The sequence below is a fragment of the Cuculus canorus genome, chromosome 21 (genome assembly GCF_017976375.1).
Source record: "Cuculus canorus isolate bCucCan1 chromosome 21, bCucCan1.pri, whole genome shotgun sequence".
NCBI lineage: Eukaryota > Metazoa > Chordata > Aves > Cuculiformes > Cuculidae > Cuculus > Cuculus canorus.
In genome coordinates, this window is record NC_071421.1 from 3,197,975 (window position 1) to 3,219,257 (window position 21,283).

The 21,283-nt window shown below is 47.5% G+C and overlaps 1 protein-coding gene across 4 annotated transcripts in view; it reads left to right on the forward strand.

Moving 5' to 3' along the window:
- PRDM16 (PR/SET domain 16) overlaps positions 1–21,283 on the forward strand; it is a 313,098-nt gene that overhangs the window by 275,225 nt on the left and 16,590 nt on the right. For 3 of the 4 annotated variants that reach the window (XM_009561558.2, XM_054085577.1, XM_054085578.1), the window contains 6 exons: positions 3,881–4,028; positions 4,517–4,670; positions 7,354–8,755; positions 12,472–12,559; positions 17,349–17,518; positions 18,491–18,568. In XM_009561558.2, coding sequence (XP_009559853.2) covers positions 3,881–4,028; positions 4,517–4,670; positions 7,354–8,755; positions 12,472–12,559; positions 17,349–17,518; positions 18,491–18,568 — 2,040 coding nt within the window. The remainder of the gene's footprint in view (positions 1–3,880; positions 4,029–4,516; positions 4,671–7,353; positions 8,756–12,471; positions 12,560–17,348; positions 17,519–18,490; positions 18,569–21,283) is intronic. The other variant, XM_054085576.1, reaches the window with a different exon arrangement.

Consider the following 21,283-nt stretch of genomic DNA (forward strand, 5'->3'; position numbering starts at 1 on the left):
CATGGAGACTTCTCTTATATGTAATTCTTGATCATTGGAGATCAGTGGGTATAAAGAGGCCTTGTTTTACTAAGAACCCTGAACATGGTCATGAGCAACTTTTGAATCTTGGAGAAGTGATTAAAATCTATTCCAATCACATTTTCAATTTCTTCTTTTTTTTTTTTTTAAAGAAGAAAATACTCATGAAAATTTTTGTGGTCACCAGACTTTTTTGAATAGACATGTGAAAAGGAAAAAAAAAAAGAAGATAGGAAATTCCCCATCTCGTATTTTTATTTGAAATAATTATTTATTGCTATAAGGCAACTCTTTGCAAGAATTAAACTTTTATTTTAGAAGGAAAAATGCCTTCTAAGTAAGTTTTAAGTGAAAACTCAAATTCCCTTCCAACTCAAACCATTCTATGATTCTGTGATCTTCACTAGCGTTCGTTATTTTGAACTTCATTCTATTGATTCTTTCAAATCTTGTATCTAGGTGAGCAATAAAAAAATCTGTTTTAATGAAGGTAGAGAAAGGTGAAATATGAAGACCGCTCCACTGATTTATCTGTTAAAGAGAGCTTGGCTCTGCTGTGGGTGCCGTAGGAGTAGCTAATAGGTTCTTCTGCCAGAGATATCTGTGTAGTGGTTTTCTCGGCACAGTTTGATGTCTTTATCCCTCACCTTGTGTTTCTTTGTTGATTAATAATGTTCGAAACTTTTTTACTTGCTAAAAAAAGGAGAACTTCTGTTAAAAGTTTTAAATATTTATGGTTTTTTAGGAGAAAACATGGCTCTTTTCTCTCTCTCTCTCGCTGTGTTAGAAACTTTCTCCTCTTCAGCTCCCGGTACTCTGAATTTTTTGTGTCAGTTTAGGAGATGCCCTTTTGCAATGTGTGTCCTCCCCTTCTCTTTGTAAGGTTGATGCGTTTCTTGCTCCCTTGGGGTTCTGGAGCGGCACCGCGTCCCTTTTGCAGGGGTTTAGAGAAGCAGAGAGGTTTTTAGTCTCCCTCTTCTCTCTAGTGATTACTTATCCCTGTTTGTGGGACGCTCAGAGTCACCTGGTGAGGCCGATGCTCAGTATTTGAGTGAAGGACCTTTTCCTGTAAGAGGAGATTCTTCAAAACCATCATCCCTAACCCTCACTTTACAGCACTTGTGGTTAAGAAGGAAACGTGGTGGAACATTTATTGGCCATAAAAGTGCTCGGCACAAATATCTCAAGCTTGAGTCCACGATTGCGCTAACAGGGATTCCCAATTTTTGGAGCATCCCGAGGTGACGGAGAAGCCTTTCAAGGCATTTCCAGCTGAACTCACACTCCAAGTCAGCAGCCACCGACCGATATGCTTGGAATATGTTTGGAGTTGTCACAATGGTGTTTGGAGTTGCCACAAATATTTGGAATCAATGGCATTTTAGACCAGTTGTCACAATGTCTAAAATGCCATTGATTCCAAATATTTGAGTTGGGCTTTTTTTAAGCAAATAGTATGAAATTATTTCTTTCTCTGGAAAGCAACCTCACCGTTCGGCGTCGTGCACGCTGGCAGATTTAGTGGAGCTGGGAGAGGATGTCCACATCTATCTCTCCCCCATCAATCTGCTGCAGTTTATGTACTGAGAAAGCCACTAAAACCCAGGCTACATCCCAACAGCGTACCTAGATTCTCTTATAATTGTTCAGAAGTTAACGCAGATCCAATCACGGCTGCCACTCGGGACCTGAGATCGAGCATTTAGCAGCTGACTAAATAAATAAATGTTTTGCTAATCCCAGTAGGTACTTCCCTCTAAACAGCATATTAGTTTGTCCATATTTGCTCTGAATAAACTCATAAATCACAGTTAACAGGAGCGTATTTTGGCGTATGGATATGAAAGGTGTATATTTCTTTGTGCGCGTAAGAAATTTTGTAGCGTTGAGAGTGGTATTCCTTTAGCAAAATGGATGTTGTTTCTTTAAAGTTTAGTGGATTGGGAGTTTATAAGGGGCACGTTCGTGAGGATTAACTATCGGACTTGAAGGAAGAGGAGGGATTAACAAGCTGGTGGCTGCTTGGATCCGCACATGGGGTTGCTGGGCAGGTTGCAGTCCGGCTGAGCCCACTTGTGAAGCCACCTTCTACAAGGTTGGGTTTGTTTGTGTGCCAGCAAATGCTCTCGGGGTGCAAAGATTCCAGTGCAGGCCATTTGTCGGTGCAATTAGCCTTGATCCTGGGAATTTCACAGGACCCCCAGGGTCAGGTCCTACTGCTCTGGGGTCAGGATGCCTGTGTGGGCATGTGGTCCCACCAGGCATGCAGGTCCCTGCGGGCATTTGGAGAGTGAGAGCAGTGGAGTCAGAGAATTGTGGAATCACAGAATGATTTGGGTTGGAAGGGACCTCAAAGTCCATCCAGTCCCACCCCTGCCATGGGCAGGGACACCTCCCACTGGCTCAGGGGCTCCAAGCCCCATCCAACCTGGCCTGGAACCCCTCCAGGGATGGAGCAGCCCCCACTGCTCTGGGCAGCCTGGGCCAGGGCCTCCCCACCCGCACAGCAAAACATTTCTTCCTAAGATCTCATCTCAATCTCCCCTCTTTCAGCTGAAAACCGTTCTGCTCATCGTATGCCTGCACTCTGTGACAGAGAGCCTGAGGATCTATCAAGGCTGAGTCAGTTCCTGGGCTTCTATACCCTCAGGCTCCATGGAAGTGCCCAGGAATTACCGGCTGTGTTGTCCCGTAGCTGTTAATGAAGACTGACAGGGTTTTCTAGTAATGTTTAGTTTTAACGTTCATATAAAAATTATAGCTGTGCTTTAAAGTTCCATAGGAGCGGTTTAATATCGATCTGCAGGGATTTCAGGCAGCAGCAGGTTTCACATAAGTTTATCCTTCATCAGAATTCACAGTAAGGAATATTTATACCTCCTGTTAAACTGCACTGAAGGCAGCAAAGGACACAAATTGTCTTTCTTGGTTTCTGAGGACCGCCCTGAGAGGTGCAGGATTTCCAGCCTGCTTAATACATTTTTACGGCACTCGGTGTTCAATGAAATGGTTTTCCAGGCTCCGTACCTGTCCGCTGCCATCGGAATTGCCTCTCCGTGCCTGGCACGCCGGGATGGGTGGCCCAGCAGCATCCTGCGTGCTGATGCGCGCGTACCTGGGTGTAGGGCAAAGAGAGCATCTTGCACCTATCCCTGCAAACCCATCCTGCCGTGGCCCCGCTCCAGCAGCCGCTTTGCTTTGCCACCATCCTCCTGGTTGGGAGAAGCTGCCAGTTGGCAGGAGTGGAAATTGCCGAGTTAAGTAATAAAAGACGCCTGACGTTTAGAAGTGAAATGTGTTTGCACCTTATCGTGTTTCTCTCCAATGTTAAGTCGCTGTGTTCTGGGAAGCCGTGGGCTTTGTGCCCATGAAAACGGCAACGCGATAGTCTCAGCAGCACCAGCTCCTATCTTGTCTTCCTCTGTGGGGATGCCACAGGAGTCTTGGTCACAAAGTGCTCATTTTTCCCTGCAGGAACCTGCAGGTCAGCTTTGGTTTTACCTTTCCTTTCTCCCTGTGGAAACGGACTCAGGGCTTTAATAAGAAACATCATAAAACGCAGCGACGTTTCGGGGCAGAATAGGGCCGCTTCCATCGGTGAAATAAATGCCGAAAGAGGAACGGTATCTGTGTGCCACTGCCCCCCTCCTGGCTGATGTGCTGCTCACCTCCTTTCACAAAGGCTTTTCCAGCCGTGCTCGGAGGCAGCAGTCGGTCCTGGAACCCCCACCCTGTTCCCTATCACCCCCTCTCGTCACCTCTCTCGGTTTCAAACCCCCCGACACGGGGCAGGCGTTCGGTAACAGTAGATATCGTGACAGTGAGTGCTGCGCGAGCTCAGCCAGTCTCTCTTTCCCAGCCTGGAGCAGCACATGGTAATCCACACCGAGGAGAGGGAGTACAAGTGCGACCAGTGTCCCAAGGCTTTCAACTGGAAATCCAACCTGATTCGTCACCAAATGTCTCACGACAGTGGGAAACGGTTTGAATGTGAAAACTGCGTTAAGGTACGCTGTAGGACATGGTGAACGGGGGCGGATTTACCTGGGAGAGGGCACTGGGAGCTGGGGGAAGGGATCCAGAGGATGGGTGACCAAAGCCGGAGTAATTTGGAAGCCTGGACGTGGTGTGGAGCATGGTAACACCAGGAGAGCAGCAGATTCCGCTGGCCCCAGCGCATCAGCCTGGACACGGAGCTCAGCCTTGCTCTGTGCAACTCCCCTTCGGCCTTTTCCCGGGTCTGGGAGTCTGCTGGGGTGGTGGATGAGCGTTGGGCAGGACAGGAGTGGGTCAGCAAACACTGTGAGCACCACGCAGCCTGGCAGGATGCACTCAGCCCTGCTTGGCTCGTTACGTTTGCAGTGGGAGGTGAATATCCCACATTCCGAATGCCAGGAGCAGTGGTAACAAAAATGGAAGAAATGATCCAGCTTTTTGCATAGATCTCTTCTCCCTACTGGTTTGTTTCCCTCCTTCAAGGCATTTTCTCTTTCAGGTGTTTACTGACCCCAGCAACCTCCAGCGGCACATCCGTTCCCAGCACGTCGGCGCGCGAGCCCATGCCTGCCCGGACTGCGGCAAAACCTTTGCCACCTCGTCTGGCCTCAAACAACACAAGCACATTCACAGTACTGTCAAACCTTTCATATGTAAGTTGTCACGGCCATCACGGCGCTCCGGCTTGCGCTATAATTGCACGTATCCTGCGGGGCCCCCCAGTTCTAGCTGTCCCTCTGCGAGCAGCCACTGTAATTTTATAGGTCAGAGCACAAGATGAAATTCCGCAGCGATTTCTTGCCTTTTTCTTTTGCATGCGCCCTGTTTTTTCAGTAAACATTCATGGCAGTTTTTGACTTTCTTGACAAGTTAAAAGCTGAGTCTCTCAGCAGTCCTAGCGATGTCATTTTCTCATATCTTTTCTTCCTCTCGTCTTTTTTTTTCCCCTTAATAATTCTTATGCGTTCATGTCGGTGACATAAATAAATAGCTGACACAGCCTGATCGAAATGTTTTTCAGGGGTGCCTCAAAGACCCCAGCCCTTGGAAAGAATTTGGGATAGGCCTAGAGATGAGGAGGTTTATTTTAAAGAGTTTTTGGTGTCTTTATTTTCTGCACATTTCATCCGAATAATCAAAGAATCGTAGAAATGAATCACGGGATCATTAAGGTTGTAGAAGACTTCTAAGCTCATCCAGTCCAACCATCAGCCCAACCTCGCCGTTCCTGCTAAGCCGTGTCCCACAGCTACATGGGTTTTGAACCCTTCCAGGGATGGAGACTCCACTCCACAACCTCTGCCGGGGCTTCACTACTCTGGCAGTAAAGAAATGTTTCCTACTATCCAATCTAAACCTCCCGTGGCACAACTTGAGGCCGTTTCCTCTCATCCCAACGCTTGTTACTTGGGAGAAGAGCCCAGCACCCACCTCAGCACAACCTCCTTTCCAGGAGCTGCAGAGAGCGATGCGGTGTCCCCTCAGCCTCCTCTTCTCCAGCCCCGGGGCCCTCAGCTGCTCCTCATAACCCCTCTGCTCCAGACCCTACAAATCTTTTCCTTCTTTTTTTTCCCTTCATTTGTTTTTCTTTATATAATGCTTGGAAACCAAACAGATTGCAGATTAACGATGCTCTTAGTGCTCTCTCTTTAGCGGAATATTTCCCAACGAGCGTTTTCCCCTGTTCCTCTCATCTCTTGTCGTGCTCAGGGTTGTGTGATTTTTTTAATGGACAAAACAGCTCTTGGATTTTGATAACGGTGCAGAATAGTGGGTTGTGTCGCAACAAAACTATTGAAACTTTAGGGACTGCTTCCTGACACTCCTCAGCAAGCGTAATTCCAGCACGGGACGGGATCTGTATTTGATTCCAGGCTTTGATGTTACGGTAGGGAAGCTACTGAAGCCACTCCTGCCTATTTTTCCCTGTCGGTCTAATGGGAACAGTGTGCAGAGGGTATCCTGAGAGACTCGTTTCATTAACGTGTTCTGAGATAATCAGATGGGTGTCAGCGGAGGAAGAAAAAATGCTCTTATTGCTCATTGTGATGCAATCCTTCATTGGATGCCGGGCACATGAAAGGGTTCGTTTGAGTCTCGTAGCATTGCTGCAGCGAAATGAATGATTTCTTCTCATAATCTCCTCACTCTCACCTCATCAGAATTAGGGAGTTGTCAGTCTAGATCAGTGTGTGAAACAACCTGCGACTGATTCCGCCTCGCTCAGATGTGCCGGGCGGAGTCACAAGGAGGAATATGGGATCTATTAGCGGCTTCGGGGGAGCCGGGAGGCCAGATTCGATGGGGAATTTTTCCTTCCTGTGCAATGGCACTGATGTAAATCCTAAAGATACAGGAAAAAAAAAGCAGGGAAAGGCATGCCTGCATGTACCTACGAGTGCAGGTTGGGAGGGAGGAAGGACGGCTTCGTCACTGATTGGGGACACTGAGAGTCAGGAGAATGTGGATTTGGGGTTTTTGCCTGTCCAGCTCCGAACAATATGCTCTCCCTCTCTTTGTCTCAGTTTCCATGTTTACAGAATGGCGATAACAGCAGCTCTCCAATGAAAGAAGTGTGTTAATTCACTGCAAAGTAGAATTTATTCCTGTTGAAAGAGGCATCAGATAATAAGTTAAAGTGCTTTGGTCTATAGAAAAGCTTGGGTGGGATATTTTTTTTCTTCCTTCGCCCTGTTCCTTCCTCACCAGCAAAGCCTGTAGGTGAAAGAGGTCATAAAAATTCACATTTTGAAAGCTCAGCATTTACAAGTCATTAAAGAAAACGCTGATGTAAAGTTAGCTTAGCATTACTAGAGTGTCCCATACTTTAACGAATACAAGATCTCACCCCATTTCTAGCTGCAGCCGTGACTGGCAAAGGATTTATGGAAAATCCCAATGGAGTTGTTACTTAATGGCATTAAGAAAAGGGAAGGTTTGATTAAATGAGGCAAAGTTCTTTTCCCTTCAGCCTTCGGTGTTTCCTGCCATGCCAGGAGTACAGGGAAAGCAGAGCAGCTAATATAAATAGATATTGTCATTACAATGCGTTATTATCTGTATTGAAAATTCCGAAAGAAAGAGTAGAGCGTGAAAGGTGTGCCAAAAGCTCCGTTGGGAAGCCTTAGCAGGAGGAAAATGGAGTTGGGTTTCTAGAAACCCAGCCCAACATAGACCCGTAGCCTGCTTTTTACCCCTTTTCTCCTATTTCTAGTGCCAGAGGATTCTGGGGCAGGGGGGAAAGGTTGGGGACGCTGATGAAGCTCGTGATGAATTCCCTGCCGTGTGCTGTTAATTTCATATTGCTTTTGTTGTTGGCTTCTGTTGATGCTTTAGGTGAGGTCTGTCACAAATCCTACACGCAGTTCTCCAACCTCTGCCGTCACAAGCGGATGCACGCGGACTGTCGCACCCAGATCAAATGCAAGGACTGCGGCCAGATGTTCAGCACTACCTCCTCCCTCAACAAACACCGGCGCTTCTGCGAGGGCAAGAACCATTACAACCCAGGAGGGATTTTTGCCCCTGGTCTACCCCTAACGCCCACTTCCATGATGGACAAGACCAAGCCCTCTCCTAACCTCAATCATGCCAGCCTGGGATTTAATGATTATTTCCCATCCCGCCCGCACCCGGGCGGTCTTCCGTTCTCTCCTGCCCCCCCAGCATTTCCTGCCCTCACTCCGGGATTCCCAGGGATTTTCCCACCGTCTCTATACCCCAGGCCCCCCTTGTTACCACCCACACAACTGCTCAAAAGCCCCCTCAACCACACGCAAGACGCAAAGCTTCCAAGCCCGCTGGGGAACCCAGCCCTTCCTCTGATCTCTGCGGTGAGCAACAGCAACCAGGCCGCTTCGGGGGAGGAGAAATGTGAAAGCAGCCTGGAAAACCCCTACCTGGAGAAGCTAAAAGCCAGGAATAGTGACATGTCCGATGGCAGCGACTTTGAGGATGTCAACACAACCACAGGCACCGATCTGGACACCACTACTGGCACTGGTTCTGACCTGGACAGTGATGCGGAGAGTGACAGGGACAAAACAAAAGATAAGAGCAAACAGACTGAAAGCAAGCCAGATTTTGTCAGCAGCTCTGTGTCCGCGAGCTCCACCAACAACACGAGTGAGATCCCGCTCTTCTATTCTCAGCATTCCTTCTTTCCTCCCCCCGAGGAGCACCTGCTTCCTACCACGGGAGCAGCCAATGACTCTATTAAAGCCATCGCCTCTATCGCAGAGAAATATTTTGGGCCTGGCTTTATGGGGATGCAGGAGAAAAAGATGGGTTCGCTCCCATATCATTCCATGTTCCCTTTTCAGTTCCTCCCTAATTTCCCCCATTCACTCTATCCTTTTACGGAGCGCACCCTCAATCACAACTTGCTGGTCAAGGCAGAACCAAAGTCACCCAGGGACCTCCACAAAGTTGGCAGCACCAGCTCCGAGTCACCCTTCGATCTCACCACAAAGCCAAAAGAGATTAAGCCAATCTTGCCACCACCTAAGGTCCTGCCGGCCCCAACCTCAGGGGAAGAACAGCCACTGGATCTGAGCATCGGCAACCGCATCCGAGCCAGTCAGAACGGAGGGAGAGAGCCACGGAAAAACCACATTTACGGGGAAAGGAAGCTAATGGCGAGTGAAGTCTTACCCAAGATTTCCCAGTCGCAACTGCCTCAGCAGCCGTCCCTGCATTACGCTAAGCCATCGCCCTTTTTCATGGACCCCATCTACAGGTATTAACATACCCTGCCTTAAATGTTTCCTCTAATGAGCTGCTCTTATAGCTGACATCAAAACGGGAGGCAGGTTGGGATGTGGGTTGTTTAGAAAGAGCGGCGACAGCCTGCTCCAGTTGGTTGTGCTCCTCTCCCCTTTGTCTCAGCACGTTGAATTTGCTGAATGGAAAGGGCTGAATAATTGAAAGGAGCGCTCGTAATCAATATGGGTGAAGAACACATCCTTGTTTTGATAAAGGAGAATCTTGACCTATTTCAGGACTCTCCCATGAGCCAACGCTAAGATGGCACTTCTGCTGGGGAAATTCCAGAGGTTTGATTCGATAAGAATGCAGAGTTCAGATGCCTCGGAGCTCAGGCTCTCATGGCTTGGGAATGAGTCAGGAGCCCTGGGAGCCTGGAAATGCAGCTCTCCCACTGACTGACTTGATGGCCTTTTGTGAGCCACTTCACCTTTCTTCCTCCCTACCCCCCGTTTTCTTTCTAATTCCTTTTTGTAGAGGTTTTTCAGTTCAGAAGAACTGTTGGTGGGGACCCAGGCTTTTCAAACCAAGTCTGCGGTATTGTGTGAATAACACGGCGGCACGTTATTATCCGGATCTCACCCAGATATATTTCTTGCAGACTGACCTTTCTTGGATGATAGCGGGGCTTTTCTGGTTTCACTTGGAACGGATGGGTTTTGAGAAAGGCCCAGTTCGTTATCTCATACCTCGAATAAGCTGAACCTGGAGGGTCTGTGTAAAGCAGACTGGATAAAGTTATCCAAACACCAGTTAAACTTCCAGAAGGAACGAATCCAGAAGATGTATGGGAAGGACTTGGTTGGACTTCTGTTCGTTTAGAGCTTTATATAAAAGCTGTTTCTAAAGGAAAGCTATTTTAAGGCTTAGGGTGAGGGTAACGTTAAGTTTGACCCACCCGGGCACTGGCGTTGCCTTTGTTTCCCCCCCGCTGTGGGTGAGTTGTGTTTGTTGTGTAGCAAATACCGTTCTCTTGATTTTAGCCAAGTCCAGTGAAAAGAGATATTGTGAACCGGTTTGGTTTGGATTTTGGTATGGCTTTAGGATAGAATGCTTCATAACATCCTTTCTGATCCATGGGTTTGGCCCCTGCATTCAGTGTCTCATTGAGGGCGCGGTTCCTGGAAGGGAATGGTTTGTTCTTGCGTTATTGAGTTAACGATGAGCTGCGGGGCCGCGTGGTGAGCCCAGCCGTGATCCAGCCTACTGGAAAACGCATGGATCTGTGCCCTTTTCCTAGCGCTGGAAGAACCCAAAGGCACTGTAGAGCGATTATGTCAATGCCGGGATGGTTCTCTTGCACATTCGAAGGATTGTGATCAACAGCGGGCGGCGTGGCCTTTGCTGCCAGCGGGAAAGGCAAGCCGGGAGAGCAGCACCGATGTCGCTGCCTCGCCGCTGCGGTATGGCTGATAACTGTGGGAAAAAATGATGTCAATGTCTAGGCAGGCCAAAGAACTGTCAGCTGAGCTGAGGATTAGCGAGCCCTCGTTGCTCGTGTCTCTCGCTTTGCCAGCGCTCTCAGGGTCGGTGCTGTGCCGCTCGCTTGCATGCTCGCCATCTGTGATGGAAACGGCTACATCACAGCCCGGGACATTAACGTGCCCTGTCTGGGACCCACCGTGGTCATCTCCTCCTGGAAAAATAAGGAATGATGTAAATAGTCGGGCATTTATTTTTGTAAAAAAGTACTTCTGGAAAAAAAAAAATAACAACAACAACAACAAAAAGTAAATAAATGGGATAGAAAGAGAAAAGCTTGGAGTTCGCTTTGGATCCTGCCACCTCTGGGCATTCTCAGTCGGACTGCTAAAATAGCAGGGGTTGGAAAAGCCGTTGCCAATTAAAATAGCAGCCTCGGGAAAACTGTAAAGGTCCAGAAGACAGATAGAAGTGAAGGATGAGGGCATCACTCGCTGCATTCCAGGGGACGCGTATAGTTTTAGTAATATATTAAAATAGAAAGCCAGCGGTGGAGCTGCTTGCGACTCAGACTCCTGATGTAATGAGCCGAACAGCAGAGCTTCCAAGTCCCGGCTTTAAAAATATGGAACTATTTTGTTTCTAAACTTCTCTTTATCTCAGACTCTCTCACATCGTTTGGCTCCTTCATTTTTCTCCCAAAGGCCACTTAAATCCCTGACATTTTCTCCTGGTGATATAATTTAATGCAGCCAGACAGCCTGAAATCAGCACAGTTTTTAGCTCAGCCTTGTTAAGGTAACGTTCTCAGGCACTGGGCTGAAAAGATTGGCTTAATCCTCCGGGTACTGCGGAATTCGGCTGTGACGAGGACGTTTGTGCGTTTGTTGTGCTCTCATTGCCCGACACAGGGAGATGGCGAAGCTGTGCGAGACGCTGTCGCTTCCCTGAGGCTTAGGGTTCTGATGCCAGGGTAGAGAGGGCACTCCCTGGGCATCGGAGTGGGTTTTGACCGCCCTCCCCGCTCGGGGGCTTTCACTGCTTTCCCTGGGTTAGGGAGAAACTTCAGACGTGTTGTTTTACAGATTGATGTCTTTCTGAGAACTCAACACCCACGAAAACACGAACCTTCCAAAGCCCGGGAATTGTGACTGCGTTTCCAATCCAGTTCTTCTCTTTCCTCCTACCTAAGAAAAATTAAATGCAGATTAAGTACAGTTCGTTAAATAGCGCTGCATGACTCTTCTTTTAAACTCTTTGGTAATTTGATCCACACACCAATCAGCTGAACTGCAGCAAAATAATTTGCTCTCATTTATGCCGGACTAATGTAGTTAAAATTACTCTTACTATTGGGTTTCTGCTGGTTTAGCTGAGCTGGACGCTATTCCAGTCCTTTAAAGATGCAGCTGCGTTTATTGGAGTGACTTCCCTAACACTTTTTTTTCCCGGAGAGGACATTTCAGTTTGTCTTTTTGGGTGATTCCACATCACAGTTTCCCTACAAGTGGAATCTTTGGTGAAAACAAAGCCAATATTTTCAGAAACAGGAGCCTGGCTCTGGGATGGGTTCTGCATAGCGCGGTGCTTAAGCCTGGAATATCGGAATGGACCAAAGTGATGTCAGAAGAGCCCGGGCTCCTAAGTCACTTCAGAAATCTCCCACCAGTTCCCAACGTTTTAAGTTGTTCTCCGCATACGTTTGCCAAATAAACTCAGTGCATATTATATCTCAGCTGCAGGGGAGGAAATAAATATGAAACACCTAATGATTTCAGCGCACTTGGGGCTGCAAAGCCTGGCCTGGTCTTAACTCGTAAGATAAAGCCTAACTCTCAAAGACAGGTTTTTTTCCCCAGATCTTTTTCTGCCTGCTGCGGATTATTCCAGAGCTTCTCCCACTTAAACATTCCTTTTCTTGTCCATGTAATTTTTTTCATGACGTATCACAACAGCAGAGACTTACGAACCAGGATGGTGGAGGTATTAGTTCTCACACAGAAGGATCAGAATGTTTTCTTAGTCCTCAGTCTGATGGCTAAAATAATATTGCCCAAAGGAGGAGCTCCGGTTTCTTATCATTCCCAGTGCTTTTTGTGGGGCAACGTGGGTTGTAGTTTGTAGCATGCAGTGGAAGGGGAAGAAGGACGGATGTGTCAATAGGAGAATAGCCTTGTATCTAGAATAAAACAGCTCTGCAAGCGGTTTGGCTGTTTCTTTGCTGCCTGCAGCTCTGTGAGGTATGTAACCCTCTGTGTTGTTGTCCAGCAGGGTGGAGAAGCGGAAGGTGACGGACCCTGTGGGTGCCCTAAAGGAGAAGTACCTGCGACCCTCCCCGCTGCTTTTTCACCCCCAGGTAAAAGCAGAGAAGTTGTAATGTGGTGTGAATTGAACGTTAAGAAGTCTGAGAAGGAGTTTGGTACAAAGGGGTCACTGGGATCAAACTCTGCTGCTTTCCACCAGTTATTTTCGAATCCTTTTTCATTTCATAGCTGGTTTGAGGGCGATGGTAGCTGTGCTTTGCTCTCCCTTTCACATTAACAGAACAGGGATGAGGTGTGGACGGCTCGGACGGGCTGCCAGGCTCCCCTTTCACATGCCAGAATGCCCACAGGATTTTCCTCTTGTGGGAACACCTGATGCAGTTGTTTGCAGTGGGGCAAAGTGGAGAAAGATCCTCCAGCACCCAAGCGGTCCCATTTTAGACCTGCCTGGTGTTCCTTTTTACATCTTCCAGAAAGCCTGGAAGGACCGGGCGGTGGAGAATCAGATTCAGCTCTGCCTGATCCAAGATGGGATGGCTCACTTTATACAAAGTTCTGTATAGAACTTGCTTTCCCTTCTTCCTGTACTGCGCTCTTGTCTCTCTTCTCCTGACAGCTCGGGGATATTTGCTCCCTCTGTATCTCCTTCAGGTCTGAGTCGTTGCAGAGCGATGGGAAACGCTGCTGGATAGCTTTCCCGTTTGTCAGTGGGCTGGGAATGCCAGCCCAGGCCTTTCACGCGGTGTTTGAAAGTCTCAGCTGAGTCCAATGCACCCAAGACTGTTCACAAGAATCACCCCCAAATCCCCTTATCTTATAAACTCTCCAACAAGCCGTGTCGCTCTTTGCCTTTAGGATTCCTTGCTCCGTAAGGGTAACGCAGCGAGTGCTGCTGCGCGCTGCCCAGCATCCTCTCCAGCAACTCGGTCCTCAGCTGTCCTCCGTCTCTCCTGCCGTGACCACACGCTGGGAGCTGAGCTCTGTGGTCATTATTGTGCTCTCCTTTATATTCACAGGCATTGTTCTCCTCTGATAATGTTTTCCACCTTAGATAAATAACTTGCAGGTTTGTGAAAGCTGGATCCTGGTTGCTTTCACAGCTAAACTTAGTTCCCTCATTGTTTTGCATCAGCCTCAGAGTTTGGTTAATAACTTCCCCCGATTTTTCCTTCATACAGGCTGGATAATGGTGACAGGCTGGCCAGGAACATCCTGTGTTTGTGTGAGTTAGAATAGTGGGGATATCTGCCTGTAAAGAATCTGATAGCAGGGAGGAGCTAGTGTGGCAAAGCAACCCAACAAGACGATGAGAAACGTCCAGACCCTGAGTAGGAGCAAGCATTGGGTGGAAGGTTGTTAACATTGTTCCTGAAATCCTGACCACGTCCTCTTCCCATGGCAATGAAAAGATGTGGAAGGTCTGGTTATCTCTAATGGCTTATCACGCAGAATAGCCTCAAATTTACAATCACTTCAGCCTGGAACTTCCTGGTAACTAACTTTTAATAAAGCGGGTTGTTGCGTAAAGATCACTTGGTCTCAAGAGTAGCTGTTCCCATGGTGTGTAATCAATCAGTTATTTCAGCTACTCATGGTGAACAAAGACAGGTTATTTGTCTTGTGAGAGCCCGCTTGGAGTACTGTGTCCAGTTCTGCAATCTCCAACATAAAAAGGATATAGAACTGTTGGAACAGGTCCAGAGGGGGCCACAAAGATGATCCAGGGGCTGAAGCCTCTCTGCTCTGAGGACACGCTGAGAGAGCTGGCGTTGTTCAGCCTGGAGAAGAGAAGGCTCCAGGGAGACCTTAGAGCAGTTTCCAGTGCAGAAAGGGGCTCCAAGAAAGTTGGGGAGGGGCTTTTTACAAGGGCATGGAGTGATAGGACGAGGGGGAATGGCTTTAAATTGGAAAGGGGAAGATTTAGATTAGACCTAGGAATAAATACTGCCCTTTGAGGGTGGGGAGGCCCTGGCCCAGGGTGCCCAGAGCAGCGGTGGCTGCCCCATCCCTGGAGAGGTTCCAGGCCAGGTTGGATGGGGCTTGGAGCCCCTGAGCCAGCGGGAGGTGTCCCTGCCCATGGCAGGGGTGGAACTGGGAGGGCTTTGAGGGCCCTTCAACCCCAAACCATTCCGTGATTCTATGATTCTGTGATATGTTGAGGAACACGTGAGACTTTCCTACCGGATCCCCATCCAATACTATCCTGTACTCGATTATCCTAAAGGTCTTTTCCAACCTGACTGACTCTGTGAAATCGTATTTTCAGGGGCTCCTGCATCTCTCTCTTTGGCTCAGCATCCGTGCCCCAGGTCAATTAGAGGCAGCTCCACGGCTGCTTCACTCTGAGCAGTCTGATCTCAGCCTTTTCTTCTGCGAACAACTCCCCAGCTCCCAGAGAGGACCCCGAGTGGGATATGATTAAGCCAAAAGATGTGATAACCACCGAGCATTTGGAAGATGATTTCTCTCTCAAAATGAATTGCAGGCCACTTTTATTCCTTAGCCAGTCTAACAGGAGTTTCTCTGCGGCCATGGGAGTTATTCTCACATTGTCTATTTTAAATGAAACTCTGGACAACATAAATAAACGGTGTAACTTTTTGATAACTTAATGGAAAACCTTTTCTCACCTGTTAAGTTTTCTTTTCTTCTCCCCTTCTTTTCTATTATAACCAGGCAATTGTTCCCTAAATAGCAAAGTGCCTTTGCCACTGGAGAGGCTGTGGCCGGTGTTTAGAATTTTAAAATAAGCCTAAGGCTATGAAGCCAGCAAACATCTCTGACTAAGTGCCTGAAGAACAGGGCACAACAAAAGATAGCTCCAGGTACTCCAGCAAAGGGCTGAGTGGCAGAGCTCTGAGAGATCCAGATAGCATTTTAACGTGATGGTTTTGTTACATGACTGGCAGTTGGGGCAGAGCTTTTGCTGTAAATGATCAAGTAACCTTTTCAAGTGGCGGGCGCTAAGTATTACTTACTATTTATCATGGGCTGGGAGCCTCCAACTAAGGGGCTGTGGATCTATTATAGAGAAATGGGTTTTACTACTCCTCTTTTTTACAGCTTATGAATGGCTGTCAGCCTTCCACAATGTATTCTTCGGTGATTAAGACAACTTTTTTTTATAGTCATACATTTTAAACAATATCTTGGCTCTCTTTCCCCCCCGCCAGCCCAGGCCCGGTTTAATAAAGTGTAAACGTGCAAAAGGTCAGCCCTTCCTGTACAATAGAGCATCCAGTTCTGATCTATGGCTTCCTACTGCCTTCCGCTCGCTCGCTGTCCCCTGCGCCCGCGCTCCGTTCAGGCTCCCGCTCCCCCGGTCTGTCCCGGTGAAGTCATCTGCAGCGAGGAGGCAGCTTTATTGCTGCCTTGTTTGTTTTATCCATGTTTTCTGCTTGGTATCTTGAAATCGCTCTCAAGAGTGCATAAAACTCAATGTTGGAGTTGTCAGCGGAGTCCTCCGAGCTGCCTTTCTCTCTTGGATTCGGATTGCCGGTTTGCTCTAGTGAAAGTAAAAGTGCTTTTCTTTCGGTAGGGTTTTTACGCGTATCCTATTTTTTGCACGCAGGCTGACTGTTTTCTTTCCTTTTTGGCTTTCCCCTTCTCCCGTATCTCCAGGTTTTTCCCCTTCTCCCTCTTTCTGATGTGGTATTTAATCCACAGCTTTTGTTGAATACAAATTAAAGGTGGTAAAGGCAGCCAGAAATGTTTAATTCAGCGTTGGATCTCCAGGCCTGTGTGCCTGCTGCTCCCATCCCACCAGGCTGTGGTCGTGGTGTAGGTCATGGTCCCTCTCACCACTCACACAGAGCATTTTGCCTGGAATTCCCTTTCACTCCAGGAAGCGCAGCCATCTCCCACCCATCTTTCCATCACCTCTCCCGGCTTCTGAACCTTTCTTACTTATAATTAACATGGTGGCCTCTTCGCTAGGCCGGCTCTCTGTGGACCTGCTCCATCCTGAGTCTGATCTTAACTCCTCTTCGCCAGCTGCTCCCTTCTCACCCTCCAGTTTCAGCCTCTCCGTGGTCTCAGCTCCCTGATCGGTGGTCACACATTGCCCCATGCTTCCTCCCACTCCGTTTTGGCCAGGAGTCTTCTGCCTCCTGCCCAAAACTCCTCTGTCCTCTCTAACCTGGGGCTGTTTGCCCACTTGTGGGTTGCTACTGCCGTCCCTCCAAGCCCCTGCGAGACCAACAGATGCTATATGAGAAGTTAACCTTTGCTTCCTAAGGCTTTCAGTTTCTGAGGAGGGTTTGGGTGATGAGTTCTACATCCAGCGGCTGACCACAGTGTCTAATTTCAGTGTTGCCCCTGGAAAAAGGGAAGCCAGACATATTCTGAGGTAATTTTTAATCCGAAATGCTGAAAGCATTCACCACGAGAGTGGTGAGGCACTGGAACAGTTTGCCAAGGGAGGTTGTGGCTGCCCCATCCCTGGAGGTGTTCCAGGCCAGGTTGGATGGGCCTTGGGCAGCCTGAGCCAGTGGGAGGTGTCCCTGCCCATGGCAGCGAGGTTGGAACTGGATGATCTTCAAGGTCCCTTCCAGCCCAAACTATTCTATGAATCTGTGAAAGTAATCCCATGCACATAGCAGAAGGTAAACAAATGCCCAACTTCTGAGATCAAACGCTTACTGCACAGCTTTGCTAATTGTATCATTCCTGATTTCTCTAATCCCAGTATGCGCCTTCTCTCTTTCCTGGCTGGATTCGGTGTCTCCATCTCACGCTGTGCAGCTCTTGCTTCTGCGAGTCAGAGCAAGTATCAGCAGTGGGCTTTGACCAAGATACTAATGGTGAAAGACATGTTTTATTCATCGGATATTGTTCTTCCCGTGGATTTTTATGACATGAGGTCTTGCCTTGTACTCGCAGATGTCAGCCATAGAAACGATGACGGAGAAACTGGAGAGCTTTGCAGCCATGAAGGCAGACACCGGCACGTCCCTGCAGCCCCTTCCGCATCACCCCTTCAACTTCCGCTCTCCGCCACCCACGCTATCCGATCCCATCCTGCGCAAGGGCAAGGAGCGTTACACCTGCAGGTAAGGGCTGGGCACCCCGCGGGAGAGACACCAGACCCTGGCTCGTTGGGAATGCCGCCCTGCTGGGACAGACACCTCAGACACCAGCACGCAAGAGAGCAACTTCACACGGGCGTCTTTGCTGTGCAGGGGTGGGAGAGAAAACAAGGAGCAGCAGAATTAGAACAGAGCATTCTGATGACTAATTCTCTCTGAAATAGCTTGTTTTGTCTGGTAGAAAGTCACCATCTTCTATTTTCTTTGTAATTTTGAATAACCTTGAGAGCAGATCTGGAGATTCTCAAGCAAACAGAATTCTCCAAGCCAAGTTTCTTGCGTGTAGTATCCAATGCCACAGTTTGCAGTGCGAGTGCGATCTCAGCTGTGTCCAATCTCTGCTATGCAAAGTAACACGGTTTAAAAAATACCGTACGTTAAACTACTCTTCAAACACAGTCGTACCCGCAGAAATATTTTGGTATCCACTGCAGCTCTAAGAGCTCATATCAGAGCAGATCACTGGGGAGTAAAAACTTGTTTCTGCTGACGCAGTCCTACCTGCAGCTCCTCGAGGTTCTTGTGGTGGCTCCCACTGTGGTTTTCTTGTGTGCACTAAGCGGGCACATATTTTGATTGACGCCTCTCTCCAAGCTGTTAAGTCAGCATTTAGGCCTGAAAGGGGTGTTCTTACAGGGCTTTTTCTTCTTCCTGCCCTTCCCAAGGATGCAGCATGATGGTGGGTTGTTCTACCTTTCTGATGGAAATAGGTTACACCAGTATCTCAGCACCGTGAACCCCGTTATTCTGTGGGGATGCCGCTCTGTTAGTTCCTCCCTCAGTACATAGACTGATCGGTGCATAAAGAGATTTTCTGGTTTGGGGAGCGGTATCAACCAAGTGAGGTGGATGGTAGTGGTGATGTGGTGTTTGTAAAAGGATGTGGCGTGGCGGGACTTCCGTGCACTGATGGTTCCTTTGCCTTTCGCTCTCCAGGTACTGTGGTAAGATCTTCCCGCGCTCAGCAAACCTGACAAGGCATCTGCGGACACACACTGGAGAGCAGCCCTACAGGTGATGTTGTCCCCGAGATAAAACCCCTTTCCCAACACACTCCTCGTTCACCACTGTGTCGGTTTTTTTTCCTCCGTCCTGTAAAACTGTGCCAACATCATCCCGCGGTCGCGTAGCATTGCATATAATGATTCATGGGATTGTATATTATGTGTACCAGCCAAAAATAATCAGCCTTGGCAGCTTGAAGATAGACACTTCACTTATATTTAGATGTATGCTGGCAAACGAGTGGTCTGATTTGCAGTGTTGTTCGACACTCACGTTCACCATTCATCTCAAGGACGGCTGAAGGTGCTGAATGTCTCTGAAAATCAGGCTATTTTGAAGGGCTTGCCAGCGAGTTAACTGCTGGCTCTGGCTGGAGTCTTTTTTTTCCTTTCCTAATGCATTTCAGAGGTGCCTGGAGTGATGGATCAAAAAGCAAAGCCCTGTAGTCTGTCTGCTTTGAAATCAAAGTTAGAGAGCGTCCTACCTTAAATCCCAAAGTTTAAAAACGGAGATCAGAGGGGGAATCCACGCAGTTTTGCACGATCAGCTGGGCGTTTAAGGGAGAAGGCTGAACTGCTGTTTTCTGCTGGTCGTGGGTGAGGTGATCTGATTGTTGTGCTTCACTTTGCGTTGTGTCTGTGGGCAGAACTCCCCGTCTCCTCCTGACAGCATCCTGCCCACAGGCACGGCCTCCAGCCTCGCACGTGGGGTGCTGCTCCCAGAAAGGGACTCCTGTTTGAGTGAGGGGCTAAAATCTGGATAGATCTCACAAGAAAATATATCTAAGTGTGTGCGTGTATGTAGGTATACGAAAGAGCATTTCTTATGGAAGACTGAGCGAGAATTTCTTCCCTCAGAATTTTTTCCTGGTGTCTTGCAGTCAAAAAACTTTGGCAAAAAAACATGCCTTGGTTGATTTCTTGTTAGAATAGGTGAGCAAAACTGATGAGTTGAAACCTCGCAGAAAATCAAGCGTCGTATTTTCCGTGCTGCGAGCGAGTGTATTGAGCATCGTCAATACTAACAATTCAGGCGGTTTCATCTTTGGGGCTAATGTCGTGGTGTTTCCATACACAGACATAAGTTCACAACACAGCTAATGGAATAGTTATTATATAAAGAGAAACACAAACAGATTTCTGAGCAGCAAAAGGCCACGTGGTCGAATACATCAACTTTTTATGCTCAGTTTAACTTACGAAGCCGCTCTCTCCCACACCGGATCCCCGGTACACGCAAAGTCAAATGTTTTTTCATACGGAGTGATACAAAATCTTGAGTGTAGACATTAGGTAAATTAAAAATTACAAAAGCCCTCTCCAAAGCAGACATATATTTTGGACCCATTCCCCGTTCTGATTTTTTCAGCCTCGTTACTCGATATGCCCTGAATGGATCCTGTGTGCTCGCTGCACGCCCCTGTCTGACTGAAACGCTCGCTCCCGGTTATTCAGAGATTCTTAGTTCAGTTTTCTTCCAAAAAAGGAGACTTGCAACTTAACAAAGGTTAGGAAAATAAAGATTTATTTGATCTGGTCGTCTCCCAGAAAGTGGCCTGTGTGGGTTTTTTTGTAATAGAGGTTTGACTTCTGGACAATGTTGCATTATAACAGCGCTCCGGAGAGTTAGTGCTGCGTTTACAGAAGAGCTTAATTATCATTGATTTTCTTTTGCTTTCAGAGAACTGAGTTTTCCAACTTTTGCAGCAATTATTGTTTCGAAAGCTTGTTTTCAAGCACTGACTTTACGCAGGTAGAAGGAGGTTACTGACTTTTCAGTGTTTGCAGATGTCTTTCTTATAACTTTTCTTCTGATCGTTGAAATGGTTTTTCTTTTGACTCTGTCAGTATTTTATATTCATCCAAATATGAATTAAAGTGTCCTCAAAGCTAACACAGATGGACTAAATGTCCAAGTGTAGATCAAGAAACAGGCAGGCCAGAAAACAAGGTGCTTTAGTTTTCAATTCCAGTTTGTCGTTGGTAAGCGATGTGTTTTTTATCAAGCATTTAAACTTTGTTGGTGTCTGTTTAATTATATATAAAATAGGACTATCACATGAGCAACGAGGGGCCAAACTAAATCTTTTTGTAAAGGGAAAGTGCTACATGTTTTTTGAAGAGTAAGAAATACCTGGTAATGCACTTTTTACTCCTCTAAGAGCAACTGGTTTCGAGACTCAAGACAATCTGCTTTATAATGCGATTCATCCAGCTGCTTTTCACTCTTCCACACCGAATCTAGAGTTTAGCAGAATGTGTTTCAGAACCAGTGGTACAAAGGATGATCAAACTTAAGTGTTTCTTTCAGAGAAATGCAAGATAAGTCAGGTTTGTAAAACCACATCGGTTTTACCTGGAAGCTCAAGTGTGAAAAACCAGGACTTTGCTGTCGTTCTGAGCTTACCAAGCGAAAGCCAGAAGAGGGAGTTTTAGCGAAGCTCCTTCTGCTCGGAGCGCAGGAACGTAAGGGAGTGTTGTGGGTTTGCTTCTTAGTTTTGTTTTCCTTCTCTGAAACCACATGAACTGCGTAAAACCTGGACTGGGAACAACTAAAAGCAATGCGATTCAGCAAGATGCTGTTTTCTTCTTTTGAATGTCCATTCCTTCCAGGATACCGTCTAATTGATTCTGGAATTACACCCGTTGCCTGTAAGGCTGCGATTCCTCCCATAAAGATGGACTTCCTGACGTCTGCTTTGAATTTGTTGTTCTCTTAATTTCC